Below are 21,088 nucleotides of genomic sequence, written 5' to 3' on the forward strand. Positions count from 1 at the left end.
AATATGTATGATGTTACACATACCACCTACTGTAGTCTGAGACAATGAATATTCGTACCGTAATTTCCATACTATAAAGTGCACCGTTATATTGGCCACATTCCAATACTTATCAATTTTCTAAGAAAAATCCACACAAATGCCACAGCGTAACATAGGCCGCACTCTATTGGCTGATGTGGGTGCCCTACAAACGACTCGGCCATTCAGAAACGGCAGGTAGGCGGGCTCCTAGACTCATGTTAGGTTTCACAGAGATTTCTGTGTTTCAACTGATGAGTTTCCTTCTCCACATGAAGTCTCCTCCTCACTGCCCTGCATCTGCATATCTGTCATTTTACAGCTTTTATGGTCACTTTTTACTAGATCCAGACTGATACAGCGCTTCCTCAGTTCTTACCGTTAGCTACTGTGGAGCAATCACATCGAGTCCAGACTCTGAGTCAGAATACAGACGCGACCGCTTCTAAACAAACTAAACGTGGTGATTTGTCAACTTTATACTGTTTGTTTCTTTTTTTCCAGACTGTAAACTGCTGCTTTAATTAAGCTGGGGCGAAGATCAGAACAGCCTTAATACAGACTTTATCTCCGTTTCTCAGTCTGTCCGTCCTCCTTACGTAAGCTTCTCCATCAGCCTCAGAGTCCAGAGCACCGATTACTCCTGAACAAACCTAAGGCAGTGATTTAACAACTTTATAACGTTTGTTTCCTTCTACAAACTGCCTGACTTTTACTTTATTACTTTATACACGCTACCGCAGCTCTCTCTCTCTCTCTCTCTCTCTCTCTCTTTCTCTCTCTGACAACATTTATGTGTGTCATTGCCATAATGAGGGAGTGTGCATCATGGCAAAATGACTGATCAGACTGATTCAGTAGGAACGCGAACAATTTAATGTTAACAGTTTCATTAGTCCACCTGCTCTAATGTGACAGAGCTCAATTTTTTACCGGCATGAAGCTTGAAAACCAGAAAAAATCCAGAAATTTGCCACGTCATTTTTTAAGCCTCAGGGTTCAAAGCATTGAGAAAAAGTAGCGGCTTATAGACCGGAAATGACAGTAATCGATATGTAAAACATTTGAAAGTGCATGTTAGTGAAATGCCAGTAGCAGTAATAACATTTTGAGTTCCAACTGTTGGCAACATGTTTCTTTTTTGTATTCATTTTAAACACACAAATAAACAGGAGAAAGGAACATTGCTCTTCCATCAAATGCACAGTATGAATGTCAGTTTGCAATAGAATCAAAGGAGATTCAACTTTGACATATTTAAAAAGGCGTTGGAAGTAAATGGACCATTTAGCACCTAAACTCTCTTTTATTAGGAGCACCTTTTCAAGCCACCAGTCTATTAATTTTAATATTATTAAACATTTCAGCAAAGCTCTTGTGAAAAAAAATTACGAGGTTGACTGCTAATGAATTTCAAACTTGATGGCACAGAAAGCTGAAAGCATTGGAGATGGATAGTCTGTTAATGGACCTCTCCACTAATAACAGATCACATTATACCTAAACTAATATCGGCAAACATTTGAAGCCCTATATAAATTACAAGCTGCCACTTTTTTAGTAAAAAATATAATGATAAAAAATGTCATTCTTTTTATACATAAAGTATCTAGTGATGCAGTGTCATGTGTGTAACTGTACTGTAGACAGTCATTTTCTCATCATGGCAAACATAGGTTGAAGACATGGTGGCTTTATCACCTTTTATGTGCTTTAGTTAAAATTTTCACTTCCTCCTAACATTCACACACTATAATCATAATAGGCGGAAAAGCAACAGAATGAAAAAGCTGAAGCTTCACAGCTCTGTGTGTCCCAGAGCAGGGTAAAGGCCAGGAGGGGCCTATGACCGTACGCAGCTCATTATCACTGTGAATGTATGGTATCCTGTCAGCTCGGTTTAATCACACTGCAGACGCGAGGTGTCAGAGCCGAACAGTAAGGTCAGACACGTTGGCGGTTATACACGGCAGCGACCGAGGCCTCATGGGAAAATAGGTTAGAATAGATTTCTTTCTGAGCTTTTCTGGAAAGGTAAGAAAGGTTTTATAGATTTGAAATTATTTATTCGTTCTGCAAAGACATTTTAATAAGTTGTAGGAAGTTTTAAAGAAGCAAAGAGTGTATATTTTTACATTTGTTTAAAAAAAAAAAAAAAAAAAAAAAACCTGTTTTGAAAGTAATTAAGTAAGTAAATTTGATTTCTGTAGTGCTTTTCACAGATAAAATCACAAAGTGCTGTACAGGCAAAAATGAAACTAAAACAACAGCAGCAACGTCACAAAATGATAATAAAACACAAGATCATTTAAACAACAGTAGGAACATCATAAAAGGTTAATAAAAATTAAACCAAAAGCCTTTCTGAAAAGCGCAGTACTACAATACTACAGTAATCTAGTGCATTCTTCTCCTGTAATTGCAAACGTGAGGTGTATTGATTCAAAAGCATGATTAATGTATATTACAGTAGTCCTTGCAGTGAACTCCTCGGCCTTTAGATGGCGTTGAATTCCTTGTAGGCTGATGAGGCAGAGAGGTAAACACCAGCAGTGTGGGGACTAAGGATATTAACATTTGTTGACAGTGATTGCCAGTTTTAAAATGAGTTTGTCTCCACAGGAGGGAGGTGTATTTTCTTTAATTTTATTTTTTCCCAGTTCCCCTTGTGCTGTCATGGGTAAGCACTACATGTATTGGAAAATTTTCACAACTATGCATAATTTATTCTTAAAAAATAAATGCATTTTGCCTTGCATAACTGATGGTCACGAGCCCTGGAACAATATAAAAAGAGAAGGCAGTATTGTACCTAAGTGAGGGGGAAAATACAAGGGTAAAGGTATTAGAGAGGACAGGACAAAGAAGGACAAGTGCATTTTGATGCAACTATTGTGCAGAGGAGTGAAAATGTAGTGACATTTAGAGGGGATATTAGAGGAAAAACAACCAAATGTTCAGACATTATAAAGATAAGAGTGAAGAGATGGTATTTTCTTTTGTTTCCTTGCTCCACGTTGGTCGGCCTCCCAGGCTACAGTCAGATATAAGTCGAATCATGCATCAAGTGCACAGGAGCTTGTCCTCGAGACCTTGAATTTAATGAGAAACTGAAAGTCTCCAGTTTATCTGTTCAGATCTCCCTGAAAGTATTGTTCCTTTAAAGGGACATAAGCTTAATCCACAGAAACAGTTTTGGGTTTTTTGTTGTACTTACAAAGAAAGAAAAAGATAAATGAGTCTTTAATTATGCCCGCCAAGTGGTCTTTCAGTATATTTTTGGGATGACTGAATTCCTCTCTATTTTTAGTGTGGAGACGTGAGGCACCCACAATGGTTGGTATAAACACACACAATGAAATGCCACCATCCTTGCTTTGTCTTTCCAGATGCGTGCACAGCAGTTGGCGGCGGCGAGCCCGTGAGGCTGGAGAACAGCGACGCCCTCAGCGAGCAGAGGCCGGTTCAGCACAGCAAGGTAGGAGGAGTTGGAGTGATTGACGTGCACGAATACAGACACACACTACTTAATTCGTCTCCGCCCATGCTTGTGAGTGCTGGTTTGAATAAAAGTGTGTGTGTGTGTGTGTGTGTGCTTGTTGTACACTCATGGCAGCAGCTGTTGAGCTGTGAGAACCCAGACTGGCACCAATCGTCTGTATGACTATAATTAGGATTCTTCATTACTGGCACTGGAATGAACAGCTTATTACTGACACGTGTGTGTGCGTGTGTGCATGTGTGCTTGTGTGCGTGTGTGTGCGTGCGTGCGTGCGTGCGCATAAACACACTCATCCACACTCAAACATTAAGGTGTAGGGTTGGGGTCAATTACATTTGTCAGTTACAATTACGTTTTCAGTTACCCGTGTTCAATTCCAATTCAATTATGATTACAGTTACCAGCATTTTTTCAATTACAATTAAATTACAATTATTTTTCATCCTCAGAAAGTCAATTACATTCTCAAGTACTAAATTTCAATTACAATTAATCACAATTACTGAGCCTGAAATAAATAACCTAACAAAAGTTAACCTTCCTCTTGTGTTAGCTTTCTGTTAGCATCTCTTATGATAACGGGTCCTAAATCAGCTGTAAAATACACTAAAAACAAATATCCATCATCTAATTTCTTTCCTATCTATTGGTTACCTTGTTTGGCTTCCTAATCAATGAAAATATAGGTTTTAAAGCAGAACTAAGTAACTAGCACTCCCCCTAAAGGTCCCTTTTGGTTATGTTACTGTCGTAAAAACTCCATACCTCCCGTCACCTGCCCCACCCCACAGCAACATACGCACCTTTGCTCTCCCAAGACGGTAGCAACCAATCACTGAAAAATCCTAATACAACAGTGACACTAAGGGCGCTTTCACACATATAGTCCCATGTGACCATGTGAACAGTATGAGGAAGTGAGACAAGTGAAATAAATTAATGATGTGGGAGTAATACGGAAGGCAGTGTGGAAATGTGTGTTTGTTTGTCTGCTGACAAAGCTCTGAAAATGGATGGCTGGATGGGTGAATATATAGATGGATGGATATTTTTGTGTGTGCTGCCTGATGGAGCGCTGGGTTGCGAGTGTGTGTGCGTGCCTGTTGCCATGACGACAGTGTGTGTGATTGCAGTGTGTTGCTGCTGAGCCTTTTTTTTGCTGGCTCTGCCATGATTTAAGTTTCAGAAAAGTGAATTTGTAAACAACCGTGTGCAGCCACAGGACTGGTCATAATCTAGCATTAGTTTGTATTGGGCTGCCGTAAAGCAGTACTTCTTGCCACCGGGTTGGAGGGAGGGAAATTTGCAAGTGCAGTTTTCTGGCCAGAGACAGCAGGGAGAGATGAAAGACCCCCTATCACCCCATAAACACTTGTATTACCTTCACAGGGACTACGAGAAGGATTGAATAAGGTGAAAAAATTACTTATTAAAGTTCTGCTTTAATATTTGTGGTGTGGACGTCTGAGCTTTTTGTGTCAGTATACCCTCTATTTCAATTTCATATCAAAGCTTGATATGACACATATTTTAACAATTGTTCACTACATATGTGTAGAACCGTACATAGAATTGTAACACGGTTCCCCAGTTTTGCGTCAATTATAATTTCCATTTTTATAGAATTTTTATGGCAATTATAATTCCAAAGTCAATTACAATATAATTAAGATTATGGCAGCAACATATTTTATTTAAAATTATGATTATGCCATAATTGTAATTAATTATCAATTACACAATTACAATTATAATTGACCCCAACTTTGGTGTGCATGCACCATAATGATGAGCCTGAGCTTTGGTAGAAGCAGTTGTATTGTAATGTTCTTCAAGGACATCTTTCTCCGTTTGCTGTTCTTTCTTGCTAAAAACCTGACTGCGGGGGAAAATCCTTGTAAAACATTTTTGACTTGTGATCTACGTTGAGTTTGAAGTTTAAAGTTGTCATCTTGTTCTATTCCCTGTCCTGTTTTATCCAAAGTGTGACGACGAAAAAAGGCATCCAGCAAAATGTAATCCAACACAAAAACCTTGTTAGTTTAGCACCCAGTATCAAAAGGTTTGGGATTATTCAATTATGCTTAACAAACAAATGAAACCAAAATGAACCACTTTGGCTTCATTCTGTTAAAGCTTCCTCACAGTTAAACACCATAAACTGCACTGTGTAATTGAACTGCTAATCATGCTTTCAAACCACTTTAAATGAATATTTCCTTTCATGAGGATTTCATTGAGCTGTCCCTTATGAATTGTGGCAGATTGCACCTATTTCTGTCCCCTCAGTTGCTTGAGCCCCTGCTGTGGTTTTGATATGTAAACCACCAACTTTAATTAAGTCATTAAAAATGAATATTTTATTGACTTGTTGGGAATTACGGCTCTGCTGTGAGCTGATACAATTTGAGCAAATCTGTACGTCAGCGTCTAATGAGAGCAGGCATGTTTGTGTTGACGTACTGTGTGTGGAAAACAAGAGAAGGTGCAGATCCTTGTGTTGGCTTGTATATTTATCTCTATTATTTAGCTTCGTCATCTAATGTCCCCCACAGCTGCTGTTACAGTTGTGACTAGAGCACGTTTTGGCTGAGTTGCTCTTTATGTAATTTGGGATAAATTAAAAGGAATCAAGCGTAAGTGTTGTGTTTAAGTCATCAGGGAATTATTGGTAGTGAAAAATCCAGAAGTCATTGTTGTGTTAGTTCTCATAGCTGCTTGCATGCAGCGTTTGACCCTGGGGTCAACCAGGAGGGGACTCGAGGGGACCACTTGCTTGCTCTCAGTCTGTTTTGGCCTCTTTCTGCTTTTTTTTTTGTTTGCCCGGTGACATGAGTCAGTCCCACAGCACTGAGATCTGCACTGCACCACTCTCTCTGCTGCTACTGCTGCTGTTGCTGCTGCTGCTGCTGCTGCTCTGATCCCTGCTGTTTGTTTTACTGAGAAATGAATGTAAAATTAGCATGCACGCCCGTGTCAGGCAGGCTCATGGACACATGCATGCGTGTTTGTGTGACTTATGTCTCTGCATGTGTCTGTGGCAGAATCAGCCACCTCTTTACATCAGGGAGAGGTAAACTGCTGTGAAAGCAATTTAAAACAAATAAAAATAAAACAGAGGGAGAGAGACACCAGGGATGGTGAAACAGATTTTTGTGCTGCCACACACACAGGGATTTAATCACCACACACACACGCACACACACACATGCACATGCACACACACACACTATCAGCTTGTGCTCTGAAGTGGGGAGGGAAAGAAATCGAGTCACCGGGTAGAACATCAGCCATGGATCAGCATAAAGGTTCACACTTGTATGCACACAGCCCTTATGAAAGCCAATAGAGATGGATGGAAGGGAAGGACTCATTTCAAGCTGTAGTCAGCCGGCTCACCACACTGGCAACACTTGGTCCAATGCATTCAAATTTCTGCTTATTACACAAGCGAGATCACGCGCATGTGTGTATGTTGTGGAGGGAGAGCAGCGTTTACTGTCAAGATTACGATTGTTGTGATTGTGACTTCCTTCATGAAGCATTTGTCTCCAGAGCATCACTATTGGTTTCAATCACTGCTTGCTTTGCTATCAGGAGTTTAATAAATCGATTGCTCTAATCAACGCAATCAATTGTTAGAGCAAAGACGCCCAGGAGGAATCAGGAAAGGCACCGTTACACAGAATAGGAGCAGTAGGGAAGATGTATGCAGGTGAACGAGATTAGGAAGCAGAACGTTTGATTGGGATTTGCAGGCTGGCAGGTCTTCAAACACATCCTCACACATACATGAGGACACACGTCTACAGGATATCAGGCAATCCCTACAGACAGCTGCACACACATTAGAAGTAATCTTCTCTGATTTGATTCCGATCTGGTGGAAGTCACATACTTTCAGTCCTTTTGTACACAGATCATCCACGATTTAATAAAGATTAACTAAGTCCTGATTACAAAAACAACTTCATTTATTGCCTTTCTTGTCTAGAAGAAGTTTAAAGCAATTATTTAAAGTGCCTCATGTTTGAACGCTCAAGTCCTTTACATACCTCACAATTCAGTTATGGGTTTGCAAATGCAACAATATTACACTGTATTGTAATAACAGCATCCTTTTTTTTTTAACTTTGTCTTTATCTCTTCCCTTTTATCAAGGGTTATGGTTAAAAACCCATTGATAGTTGTCAATTTCACATGAAGTCATGTCATGTGACATCCACTGCTATATTACCCATGAGATTCCCAAACCTGCAATTCCACCTAATGCCCGTGTCTGCATTAGGTAGATGTACAAAATGACTCCTGAAACAAAAAATGGCAGAAAAATACACACAAAAATAGCAAAAGTACACAAAACAACAAAAATACTAAACAATTATTCCAAGAACACATATAATAGAATAGCAAAAGTACGCAAAAGAGCAAACTACGACAAAATGGCTCCAAACACAAACAAGACTACAATAAATAATTGAAGAATATACAAAACAACAAAAGTACAAAAAAAATTACCAAAAAAAACACATAATTGACCCATGAAACACAAAAATCCCATTACCCAAAATGACCCTGAAACAACAAAAATGCACATAATGATAGAAAAAAATGCAAAACAACAACAAAAATACACAAAATACTCCAAACAAAAGTAATAACAAAAACACACAAAACGACAAACTCAGACCAAGAAAAATATACAAAATGACAACCAAAAATACACAAAACAACAACAACAAAAGACACAAACTCATTGTTTTTTTTCTATATTAATGCTCAGATCGTTAAATATTTTAAAATGCTGACATAAATGTTGATAGTATGGCCGTCTGATCAGACAATCACATTGTTTGTGTCCCTGCTGTGATAGAAGAGTCCCAACTCTGACCTAAGGGGTATCGTTATTGTGTCTGTGAGGACACTGGAGTATCTGAAGTTCAACAATCCAAGTCCAGTTTCCAACCTTTAACCGGTTCCTTTGAGACACTCAGCTAACATTTGTTTCACTCTGCTGCTTGTGAACTCAACAGAAATGGAAAAGAAGTAAATACATTTAACTCAAGCTTTGTTTTGAAGTACTTTGGGTTACATAATCAATCAAAGCTGCTATTCATCAAAATCAGTTGATATCTAAATACAACAAGTTACTTCAAATCAATTTGATTGTCTGTAAATGGCACATGATGGCCTGCAACACACACAGCACAATTAAAGCAATGTATTAAAGCAAAGGTTAAACAGCAGACAGACATATTAAGCCTCTTTATAGGCATCCTGACCAGACGCTAGAGTAAGAGCATTTAAAAGGACTCATGAAGAGAGCTACGAGTGGAGCCACACACTGTCTAGCTGCCACTGTATGGATATTTAGCTTGATTTACCTGAATCCAGCATTGATGTTGTTAGAAGCAGGCTTGTGTGCTTTTCTAATTTTGGATTTGTGCAGCGCCTCCATCTGGGATCACTGTGTAAACTGTCAGTGCTCATTTCAGCAGATGAGTAAGATGTTTCAAGTCTTTAAATAGTTTAGAAAAACATTTAATGATATGAAAACGTTTCAGCCAACTCATTTGAAGCTTTGATTTCAAAATACTATGTTCCAGATGTTCAACTGTATCATCCTTTTCAATCATGATCTCATCTTCCTTGGAGCGACAACACTCCCCTTCCTAAACTTAACGAAATCTCCTCGACCAACGAGTCTATGAGCGTCTCTAATATGGAATGGGAGGGGGTGATTTGGGGGACTGATTTTTTGTGTGTGTGTGTGTGTGTGTGTTATGACTAAACCCATCAGTCGCCATCTGGCTGTGAACAGGCTAATAATCTAGGCTTACTGCTGTCAGCGCAGTTAATGCTAGCCGTCTCTCAACCCTTCATTTTTCTGTAAACAAGTGGAAGATAAAACCCTGACCGAGGGATTGGTGAGAAGTCTGCTTCATCATGATCCAAGACCAGATAAAATGACCACACTGGGAGTGGCTGCTGAGGTCATGGTAACAGCAGAGGAAGACGATCCCAAACCATGTCACTACCTTACCACCCTCATGGAGCTATTTCTGAGAGACCAGACCCCTGGCCGAGCCCTGTGCTCCCTGTTGGCCATGTGTTGGTTCTGGCCGCCTGGCTGTGAAGCCAGGAAGAACCTGTTCTGGGTATCGGCGCTGCTCAGCCTGGGACGGCTCCTAAAACACTCACTGGCCTGTTTGACCTGGAACGTGACCGGCTGCCTACTCTGCCAGAGAGACGCCAAAGAGGAGAAACTGCTGGTAACAGGGTTCTTGTGGGTGGCTGAGAGAGACGATACTATCAGGGTTCAGTATTCACACTGCAGCTGCAAACTGTCACAACTTCCACTCTTCTGTGTGTGGGTGGGAGAAGTAACTTTACTCAGATAAGTCTTTTTTTGTCCCTGTTTGCTTCTGTTGACTCCATAATTCACTCGCTACAGACCTTTCTCTCTATTTCTCCTCTTAAAAAGTCTACAACATAGTTTCAGACTGCCGTTGATCTGGCCTGGGGAGAGAAGCATGTTCGCGGGTCACAGTGATTAATTTTCCTGTCTCACTGGTCGGAGGTTATCTCAGTTGAATAGTATTGTCTGACATGCTCTTGTTGTCTTTATGGCTACACAGTAACCTTTTGTGCTGATTGTCTTCATAATGTGTTAGTGTTTGTCTTCTTTGGCGGTTCAATGGTTGAGTATTTTCAGTGCACGTTCTTAGGTCAGGTTTAAGGCTTGAATGTAGACAGTGGCAACACAGGGAATGCATCCATTACTCTGCAGTCTTGTAAGTCATAAAACTCTGTTCAGCAAAAACAACAAGCATTCTTACTTAACCTGTCATTTGTGTTGTTTTGGGAGTCTTAGGGTTAAAATAGCAGTAAGTGCTCACATTACTTTGCACATGCAGCAAAGCAGTGCTTTGTGAATAGCCTACAGGATGCAACAGAATGGGTGCCTTAATTTGAAGTAAGCTTCATTATTAAAACACACTCTTCTCCCAAAGTCCTTCGAGACTTTGTGGAATAATATTTGTTTTGAATGAATAATAAAAGCTTAAATGGGCTCGAGCAGAGCACGACGGGATCGTCCCTCCCCCTCATCTCCCTCATTCCTCCCCCCGTTTGATTTATGAGTGTACGTCTTCTTTTATTGAGCTTTGAAAAGAAGATGGTATTGCAGTGCCACAGCCAGAATCAATCACTAGTCGGTCCGCTGGCCTCCGGGTCTCCACCACCTCACTCCGTGGTGTCGTGACAAGCCTTTTTCTTTTGAGAGATGGGTGAAGCCAACCCTCGGCCTGCGTTTCATCCCTTCTTCTAAATTCTCTCCTCCCAGTGTTTCTCTATTTATTTCTGCTCAGATTGGATTTATTCTCTGCTTAAGTGTGAGGCTTTCTCTATGATTCTTGCTTTGTTTTATCAGCAGAGGCAGCACTATCTGATTCCTGTGTAGTTTCTGTTTACTCTTGTTCCGTGAAAACATGTATTTTACTAAAGCCAGCTTCTCTGACTTGGCAAATTCAAAGTTGATATGAATGTAATGTAAATATGGAGTAGTGGACCTCACACCTTGGTGGGTGTTTCATCTTTTTTCAACTGAAAACATCGTCCCCATTTCTACAGTAGGTAAAAAAAATATATATTTGCAAATGAGGCTAGGGGCCCTCGGGCCACAGGTTAGGGTTGTATATAATAATTTCATATTTAGCTACCTAAGTAGTCATTGCCACATGTAAAATATGGTAAAATCTGTTGGAACTGGAGTGCTTGTCTTGACCACAAATCTTCTCAAAATGAGACTAAAACTGATGTTGAAATGCATTTACAAATAATATTCTCTACAGATTGTCTTTAAAATGAGAAAGTGCCCGAAGAGCAGTACTTGAATCACATTACACATAGAAACCATGCTGTGTTTACCCATTGGACAACAAACAAAAACCTAATTTGTCAATGAAACCAATATCCTGTGTTAAAATAGCTTCCCCAGTGGTAACTCAAAAATAATCACAAATGCTCTTTATGGGGGCATAACAACACATTTATTTCTCCTAATCTTTGCAGTATTATCTTTACATCAGTTTATCTAGTGATACATGTATCTTGCTATTCCTCTGGTCCAAGAGGCAACAAGCCAGAACAATGTGCATTGTGCTGCTATTGAGAGACTGGGCATTGTAGAATATATATCATCTGGAGCTGAAAAGAAAAACCAGAGACAGGGAAGAGAGAGGAGGAATGAGGGTGTTTTTGATGCTAGTAGCTTGTGTAGGTGCAGACTGAGAGGGTGCAGCATCGGTGCAGAGGCACACACGGTGATCATTAAAGGAGTGAGAGAGAGGGAACTCCAGCTCTGTTTGCACAAACTAAGTGGCCAAACTCTCCACGACTGACTGATATGCAAAAAAAGCTGGCAGGATGCTCATTTTCTTCTGGCCACACTCACTTCAGTAGCATGCAGAATCAATGGCTTGATCGTCACCAAAGCTTGCATCGCCCAGGAGGCAGAGGGCTACCTATAGCTGTGGACCAAAGCTTAATGAAGACACAGCAAATTATAGAGCTAGTCAAAAAGAAAGACAAGGGTGAGGAAAGTTAAAAAGGGGATCAATAGATCTTGATTACCTTGACTCTTATGTCAGCATTCAGAGAAGGTAGGCATGTGTGCTTCCTGATTGTAACAGCAGCAGTCCATGCCAGTGTGGAGGCTGGTCCACAGGTTGCTCTTGATTTGTGATCTGGAAGAAGGGGTAGGTAGTGCTGAACTTATTGATTCAACCGAAAATGCATGATGTGGATGCTCCTGTGTGTGTAGACGAGGGGAAGACATGCTGTACCTCATAGCTTTAAGGCAAAGGTGTTTGATTTATTCCAAAAGTGGATTCAGAATGATTTTAAAGGGGTCGGGCTGAGCTAGCTCTGTGCTCGCTGAGGGTACACTCTGGAAATGGAGATGGTCTTTGCTTTGAAATGCAAGGGAAATAACAGATTAAAAATACAGAATGTCTCCTGGTTCATTTCTTTTCTTAAGAAAAAGCTGACTCAAATTCTCAAGCCGAAAGACACGATGCAGCAACACAATCTTAGTTTGACACATCAGTGTGAACCCCTGAACAGGAATCCCTTGTGTTTTTAATGGCGCTCGCAGGTGTTCTCCTGCTTCAAATGGCCTCCGTCCTCGGCACCTAATTGGCTATTTGTGCAAGCTGTCAGGATGTGTTTCTTGGAGCGTTCAGGAAATTGCAATTCCTGAGTCATGACAGCAAAACACACTTCCCTCTACCCATTTAAGATTCTGCCCTCCCCCCACCCTTTCTACCTGCTTACAATTGTAACACTAGTGGGAGCCCTATAGGAGATGAAAGCAAGGGATTTCCAAGGGTTTGATCTCATCCAACCAAGCCTGTGTGACTTTTGCCCTCTAAGACTCCTTTGTGGCCCCTATTTTGTAAGAGAGATATGAACATGAGTTTAGAACTCCAGTGGGACTACAGACCATCAAAAGACAGAAACTTTTAAACACCTTAGACAAGTCTCAGTGTTAGATGGCTGTAGCTGAAATGCCTAATGTATCCGTCTCCATGTCTGTAGCTACCAGGAGCCTGTTTGATGAATATGATCCACTGATATCACTCATCCTCTGTGGGTTTCCCCCTCAGGCAATCTCCCGTCGGTATGTCAGACACATTATGGAGCTTTTAGAGATATGTATGATGGGATTGAATGTGTTGAAGCAATGTTAGCAGGCAATGCTTATTTGGAGATATGTCAAGCAATCAAGTGTCATCAAGTGGTAAGGGGAAAAGTTGGGGGTTAATCTCTAAGATCATGCATTTAAATGTCCTCAGGCTACATACTGAACCCCAATTGCTGTCAATAAGAGATTAGATTTGTCATCCATAGTGTGAATGTCAATCATTGACATTCACACTATGGAATGTGGGTGATACTTTGGTGGTAATATAACTGATGTATGATGGAACCAGTTGAAATGCAGAATCTGATGACATTACTTGATTACCGAGATTCAAGATATGTCGAGTTTTCTATTTTGGGGATATAAGGGATAAAAAAAGAAAATCATAATATTGCCTACATATATATATATATATATATATATATATAGCTTATTTTGTTATAATATACCTGTTTTAGGAGTCTCTGCTTTCACTACTCAGAACAGCATAAAAAGCACAGTTTGATGGATTTATTAGTGCATTCTAACCCAGACCTTCATCTAAACAAACCACACTACAGAACTCACTCACACGTGCTTAGAGGAGAAAAAGACTAAAGTGGAACATATTGATCTGCTGTTTGTTAATAAATGTGTCTGTGTTGCATTTTGCATCAACAAATTTAACCCAGAATTGTCTTTCTGGTCAGACTTCATTAGAAATAAAATTATCGAGATTTATGTTGTATATCGCTATTTTGAGAAAAAATATTGAGAGTTTTGGTCCATATTGCCTTGCCCTTTATGGGTTTTGCTTGAGTTTAAGTTGCTCTACTATTAAACATTTAGCAAACTCCATTGACCAACAGCCGTTACCAGCAGTGGAACAACATTTTGTGCAATATGCACTGCTTTCTGTGTGACTTTAAAGTTCTGTCTTGTTCTCTCCTGTATGAGTTGAAGCGTACAGGGAGATAAAATGACCCTTCATAATTATCAGCCTCCACTTGAAAGACTCCTGATTGGACGGTTGCTGTGGCCGACGGATGACATGACTGCATCTGAAATCAGACGTACACAAGAGCAAGAAGTAATTTTCCCTCCACAGTCTTTTCTCTCAGTTTCTGTGCTCGACTGATTGGAAGATGGTCTCTGGAGTGACCGCGCCATAATGAGCTAGCTGATGAGTTGCGGGATTATTAATGGAGGCCTTGATTGTTTTATGGCTCCATGGGAGTGTGGGGTGGTAAGGAGGTTCTCTAATGCCAGCGTCCGAGCTGAGTGTATGTGTGTGTGTGTAACGGTACAGACTGTGTGTGAAAACAAAGGTATCATTGATTGTGGTCTATGGATGTACAGATGTGTGATTTTCAAACAACAACACACTAAGAGGAAGGTGTGGAGTGCTGAGCAGCTGTTTAGTTTGGCGCTGTGCTTGTCCTGCTGTGCAGAGGGCTGGAAACCACTATTACAGGCATTTATCAGCCTCTGCTGATTTTAGAGACAGGCTACAGATTTTTATGCAGCATCATGTCATTCACTTAAGAATGAGGAGGTTTGCCCAGCATGAGGCTATTTCAGTACTGAAATCCCTTAGATTTGATAGCTTGCTTTTTTTTCTTCAGTTGCTTATGATAAAGTGGTATTTGACAGGTAAGAGTTTTAGGAGGATTTTAATGAAGTGAGGATATATTTATTGCAGTGGTGTAGTAAAACAAAACAAATAAACAATCACATCTTTCATCATTTCATGCTGCTGGCTGTTGTGTAAAATGTGCCTCATCCGGTTGGATTGGGTATCCTAAGGAAAAAAGGAGGCTCTTATTTTACAATAGTTAATTTTTTTTTTATCTTTAGCTTTATGAGAATAAAAGATCTTCCCTGCCACAGGCAAGACATTGCAGTATGTTGTATGGTGCCTACAGGTGAAGTAATTTTTTCCACCCAGTCTTTCTATTGAATTACTATTTACAAATGATTTGACACTCAGTTGTACCTAGTTTCTTATTACCATAAGAAAAAACTGGAGGAAATTTAGCTTCTTACAAAATAAATGAACCACCCTGTGATGATTTGGGGTTTTCCTCCTCCCCATCCCATAAAAACTAATATGCGGCCACTTGGGATTCCTCCATTATGTCACATTTCCTGGAACTGGTGTGACACAATGCTGCACAGCTGCCCTTAATGGATTTAGATGAACAATGAAATGTGCTGTAATGCTATCTGCTGCTGGGATGGTAGAGCCTTTGATACAAAGCCAATTAGCATAGAGAGCATAAAGAAATCTCCATAATGCTCTTACTACAACCCAGGGGAGTGTCACGGACAGTGCAGGATCACATACGGAGGTCATTATTTTACACAATTGCAGATTTGAAATAATTACCAGTAACTGATTAAATGAAAGACATTTTTGGTGGTCCTTTAATGAGTGTGTAGTCTTGTAAAATATGTGGTCCTCTCTCTTCCTGCTGACTAATGTAATCCCTGAGCTGCTGCCTAACCTAAATGTGCTACCCCCTCTCTGCTGCCCCCTACAGAGCGTGGACACAGTCTGCACTCTCTACCAGTCGTTCCAAGAAGGATCTGGCTCAGGCACTGGAGGTCTGATGGACGACACCGTGGATAATTCAGTGAGGCGGAGAGTTGGCTTGGCTCCAACAGAAACCACCACCACCACATTCCTCAAACCTTGCTCCAGGCATATGAGTGCCACCGAAAGGTTACGCAAGGTCATCCAGGAGCTGGTGGACACGGAGAAGTCCTACGTGAAGGTGAGACTAAATAATATTAATGAGTGTGTGTTTGACCTTTAACGCTTCTCAAGTGTGTTGACATAAGGATTTGTTTTTTGGAGTTTTTTTTGTGAGTCAGCGTCCCTCCCCCATTGCATTTATCTTTCTTCTGCAATATCATTCTGCTGCCCTTTTGCTTTCCAATACGACCTTTCCTCCATGTAACACAATTTAAAAAGCCACGGCCATGATCTTCTCATCCTTTACACTCCTCGCGTCGAAGCCACTTCCTCATTTTTTTTTTTGAGTCCCCCTCCCTCGTGTGCAACCCCTTCCTCCAACTGCCCATGAATTGTAATTGAGGATCGGGATCGTTTTCCCTAGCTTGATGCAGACCCTTTTGCCCGCAACCATGAACCACCAGCAAGGGAAACGAAGGAGAAGAAGCTCATAAATCAACCTAATGAGAATATTCCCACTGATACTACGACAAGCGAGCACCACATTAAAGGAGTGGAGGGGAGAATCAAGAAAGAATGAGGCGTTTGTGGGAAGGAGACAGTTGGAGGTTATAAAGGGGAAGTAAGGCTGAGCAGATGATAATAAAAGATCAAGGAATAAAGCAGGCCAAGGCAGTGTTTCTCAAATGGGGTACGTGTACGTGTTTATTTTTTTGTTAAAAATGATAATCACTCTGAATATTACCAGCAACTCATGAAACAACATCAAAAACACACAAAATAAGAGAAAAATATACTGAATAGGGCTGGGCATCGCCACGTAACTGCGATACTATCACAATGTTTTTGCCCACAATACAGCTATTCTATAATCCACGATACATTATGATGTGTCACTGAAGAAATTCAGAATGTATTATTATTCATCAATTTCACATGAATGACAACCAAGTAAAACAAAGTGTACAATATATGCACAGTGGCTCTTAACATACACACACAGTGTAAATGAGTAAATATCTACTCCTCACCTATTGTCTCATTGTACTGTGTATGTACTGCATTATATATATATATATATATACATTGTTTTCGTTATGTCTTGCTAGTGTATCGATAACGTACGGCAAGACAAAATCTTGCGATATATCGTAGTATCGATATTTTGTCACACCACTAATACGGAATAATAAATAGAACAGACAAACAACAACAAAATACACAAAATGACACCAAAAACACACACACAGACAGAGAATAATTTTAATAATACCAACAACACACAAAAACGACAACAAAAACGACAGGATAAGAGAAAAATATACTGAATAATAAAAAGAACAGACAAACGACAACATAATACACAAAATGACACAAAAAGCACACAAAACTATGATAGAAATGATCTTGATTAGAACATGAACTGAAATACAAGGGTCAGTCTTGGTCCCACATCAGGAGGGAGGTGACCTTAAATGATGAAAAAAATAAAACTATTGAAATAAAGTAAATCTCTTCAGGAGAAACTAAATACTTTCATTCCACTTATTTACAAAATGAGATTCTTTAAAATGTGTGTTTTCACTCATTCATTACATCATTATGCTCATAATAAGGGGGTACTTGCATTCAAACGTAAGAGAAAGGGGTACTTGAGCCAAACAAGTTTGAGAGCCACTGGGCTAAGAGATACTGTTAATTATTTGCTTTATTTCTTGCTGCTGACCTTCTTATGGATTTCTTTTCATAGGATCTGACCTGTTTGTTTGAGATCTACCTGAAACCCCTGCAGAATGAAACCTTTCTCACACTTGATGAGGTACGTATGTTTCCAACACAGTGCCTGGAGGGAGTAGAATGTTATAGCTATTGGATATTTATTACACATTAGTGAAATCTTACTTACTTCCACTCTGAATGCCTGGAGGGCAATTTAGCATTCCCCTCCACTGACCTTGCAGCGCCCCATGGAGGCACATTAATAAACGCCTAAACTCTCCCTTGAAGTACTCTTCAGCTATCTGCTGATTTTTGTGTTTTTACTGATGAATCTGAGGGTTTTGCTCATTCAGCAGCATCTCAAATCATAAAGCAACAGAATATATCGTTGCGGCATGCTAATGACGTTAGTGCTGCAGCTTCAATGTTTGAGTGCGGCGCTCACGACGACTCTGCAAAGACACACGAGTCGATAGGAGCACAAGGGCAAATTAAAAGGCCATTATGGGACAGTGGGACGTGTCCAGGACACAGACTAAATAGAAGCGCGAGTAGCTTTTAATGAAGGGAAGTGATGACCCAGTCTATATGTGCAAAGGGTGTGTGTGTGGCACGGTGTTTCACAGTTAGTGCCTTTGTGTGTCTCACACTTGTTGAAGGCCATAGTTTGTCTTTAAGTGCTTTTGTCAGAGACGGAGGCTTCAGAGCGGGCGTTTTATAACACTCCGGGGTGTCCGTCTCACTGACTGTTATGAATTACAAGCAATCAGCTACTTTTTTGTGGTCTCGCTGTTCTCTCCCTCACCTTCACCCTCCGCTCTCTTTTTCCTTCATTCATCCTTCTTCATCATCCTCTCATTGTCTCTTTTTTTCTTCTACCTCAGATGGAGAGTCTGTTTGGCAGCTTGCCTGAGATGCTGGAGTTCCAGAGGATCTTCCTTCAGACGCTGGAGGAGAGAATTGCCTCCTCGCCTGACTTCAGCACCCTGGAGACCCCGTTGCAATTTAAGGTGTGAGACGCACACAAATACACACATGTTCTCATGTCACAGTATTGACTAAATGTCTAAAGATTCAATGTAGATTTCACGAGGATGAAGAACATTTTTCTAAAAACGAAGTCATTTCAACCATTTCTCACAGGCAGGCATGATCTTTCAGTTCTTGTTTTGTAAATAATTGAGCTGCTGTGACCGCAGCAGCGTGGGCTGATTTATAGGGTTGACATGACAAGGTGTGGGGTGGATCGACCCCTGCAGTGGCTCACTGCTGGGATTGTGAGCTGTTGAAAACCAGTGTGTTGGAGAGGTTAGGTGACAGGGTGAGGACAGGGGGATCATATGAAGAGCCTCCCAGGAGTGGAAGGATGGAGCGATCGACTCCTGTCAAGACTTCCTGTGTTCACACCTTTCTTCTTCTCTGACTCTTTGGCCTTCCAGAAGCTGCTGTTTTCTCTGGGAGGATCATTCCTCTACTACGCCGACCACTTCAAGCTCTACAGCGGCTTCTGCGCCAACCACATCAAGGTGCAAAAGGTCCTGGAGAGAGGTATGCTCATCTGGAATACATGACAGTCTGAATCAGGGTTGGGGTCAATTGTAATTGCTTAATTGGTAATTAATTACAATTACGACATAATTAGAATTCTAATTCTAATTGAAAATTATGTTGCTGTTATAATCATAATTACATTTTGAACTTTGTAATTGTTATTCCCATTGGAATTATATAAAAACTGTCATTTACAATTTAATTAAACGCAAAACTGGTTAACCGTGTTACAGTTCTATGGCTTACACATACATAGTCAACAATTAATAAAACATAACCGTATACTGACAGTAAAAAGGCTCAGACGCCCACACCAAAAATATTGATCCCAATATTTCTATTGATTAGAAACCAAGAGATGAAAAACAAAATAGGTAATATTTGTTAGTGTATTTTACAGCTGATTTACGACATGAGTCAAAACTGACCTGTTGTCATAAGAGATGCTAACAGAAAACTAACACAAGAGAACTTTAGTAATTGAGAATGTAATTGTAATTAACTTTTAGGGGGAAGTAATAATTGGAATTAGAATTGAAAAAAACGCAGGTCATCGTAATGGTAATTGAACATGGATAATTGAAGACGTAATTGTAATTTAAACTTGTAATTGACCCCAACCCTGGTCTGAATATGCACCGTGACATTAGAAATATGCATGTAATGAATGCGTCTAACCCAAAGTGTGTCCACCTGTGCTAAATTCAGCTTTCTTGCATCTGTGTTGCATCAGACTCACCTCACGGCTCTCGCTGCCAAATGTTTGGTCTGCTCGTTTGGGAAGCAAATCAATTATGTATGAAAGTAAATGTCCCAGATTGAGAGGGAGTGAAGGGAAGGAGCCTCTCTAGTCTACTGCAAATCCCGCTTTATCTCTTGCATCCCGCTCCAAGGTACACATCACCTTAGAGATGAAAGGTGTCCTCTGCATTTAACTCTGGAATCTACAGTTTGGAAAGATTCAAGGCAGAAATCATAACAAAGTACCTCGTAGAGTTTTGGGAGCCTTGTCCGCCAATAGCAGATATACAACCCCGACTGCCTGAGAGTCCTAAAAACTTACCACCTTGTCCCTCAGCATGCGTCAGTGTAGAAATGTACCTTTGATTTATGCCCACGACGACGCTGGCCTTCATGTTACTATATGGGACGTCTGCCCAGTGCAGAGGAAGTGTAAGAGGATTGTCTCTTTCTGTGGGGGGGCAGCTAAAGACCTCCCTGTGGTGCTTAAATCTGCTCCATTACTAGAATTGTGTGGGATATTCCTTGAAGTAAGCAGCAGGACAGATTTTTAATAGGATTAGATGGTTTGAGGAACACTCCCATGGAACAGAAATATACAGGGAAAAAAAAGAATTGGGAAAAATGTTTGTGTAGTGATCACGAAAACACTGACGTCTGCATTACAATTCTTCTTTTAAAAGCATTCTCATCTAGTTCTTCATTATTTATGATTAAAAAACAAGTTATGGATTTTAGTCATCCTGCCATTGTTTACATGCAGTCTTGGTCTAGTTTTGAAAACTGAAGAACAAAATTATGGATTTTTAAACTTCCCCATTTCACAATTTGATTCGGATCATTGAAGTCTTGATTCAGTACAAACCGATTTATGGTTAGTAACAATTATCGATTTGATTTCCGATAATTGAGCTTCTGTTGAACATCAGTCAGCTGTTGAATTATTTGACTTCTTCTTCAGTCCTTCAATATTGTATAATGTAATGTAAATATCCAAATTAGGAGGTTTGTGTTACAATTTGAACATAATATGTAAATAATCGATCTTTGGAAATTTAAGAATCGATCCCTAGTTGTCAAAAATAAAATTGTGATTTACAGATTGATATTATTTTTCATCAACCTTATTTTTAATCTGACCTGAGAAGCAGTAAAGGAATGTTTTATGTTA

At 40.1% G+C, this 21,088-nt stretch overlaps 1 protein-coding gene across 7 annotated transcripts in view; it reads left to right on the forward strand.

Moving 5' to 3' along the window:
• Positions 1–20,767, forward strand: part of tiam2a (TIAM Rac1 associated GEF 2a) — a 97,989-nt gene extending 77,222 nt beyond the window's left edge. For 6 of the 7 annotated variants that reach the window (XM_028437237.1, XM_028437234.1, XM_028437238.1 and 3 more), the window contains exons 15-20: positions 3,411–3,499; positions 15,752–15,985; positions 17,657–17,725; positions 18,510–18,635; positions 19,065–19,173; positions 19,910–20,767. In XM_028437237.1, coding sequence (XP_028293038.1) covers positions 3,411–3,499; positions 15,752–15,985; positions 17,657–17,725; positions 18,510–18,635; positions 19,065–19,173; positions 19,910–19,998 — 716 coding nt within the window. In that variant the 3' untranslated portion in view covers positions 19,999–20,767. Of the gene's footprint in view, positions 1–3,410; positions 3,500–9,421; positions 9,582–15,751; positions 15,986–17,656; positions 17,726–18,509; positions 18,636–19,064; positions 19,174–19,909 lie in introns of those variants that run through there. The other variant, XM_028437240.1, reaches the window with a different exon arrangement.
• The last annotated feature ends 321 nt before the right edge of the window (positions 20,768–21,088 follow it).

This window comes from Gouania willdenowi, chromosome 22 (assembly GCF_900634775.1).
Source record: "Gouania willdenowi chromosome 22, fGouWil2.1, whole genome shotgun sequence".
NCBI lineage: Eukaryota > Metazoa > Chordata > Actinopteri > Blenniiformes > Gobiesocidae > Gouania > Gouania willdenowi.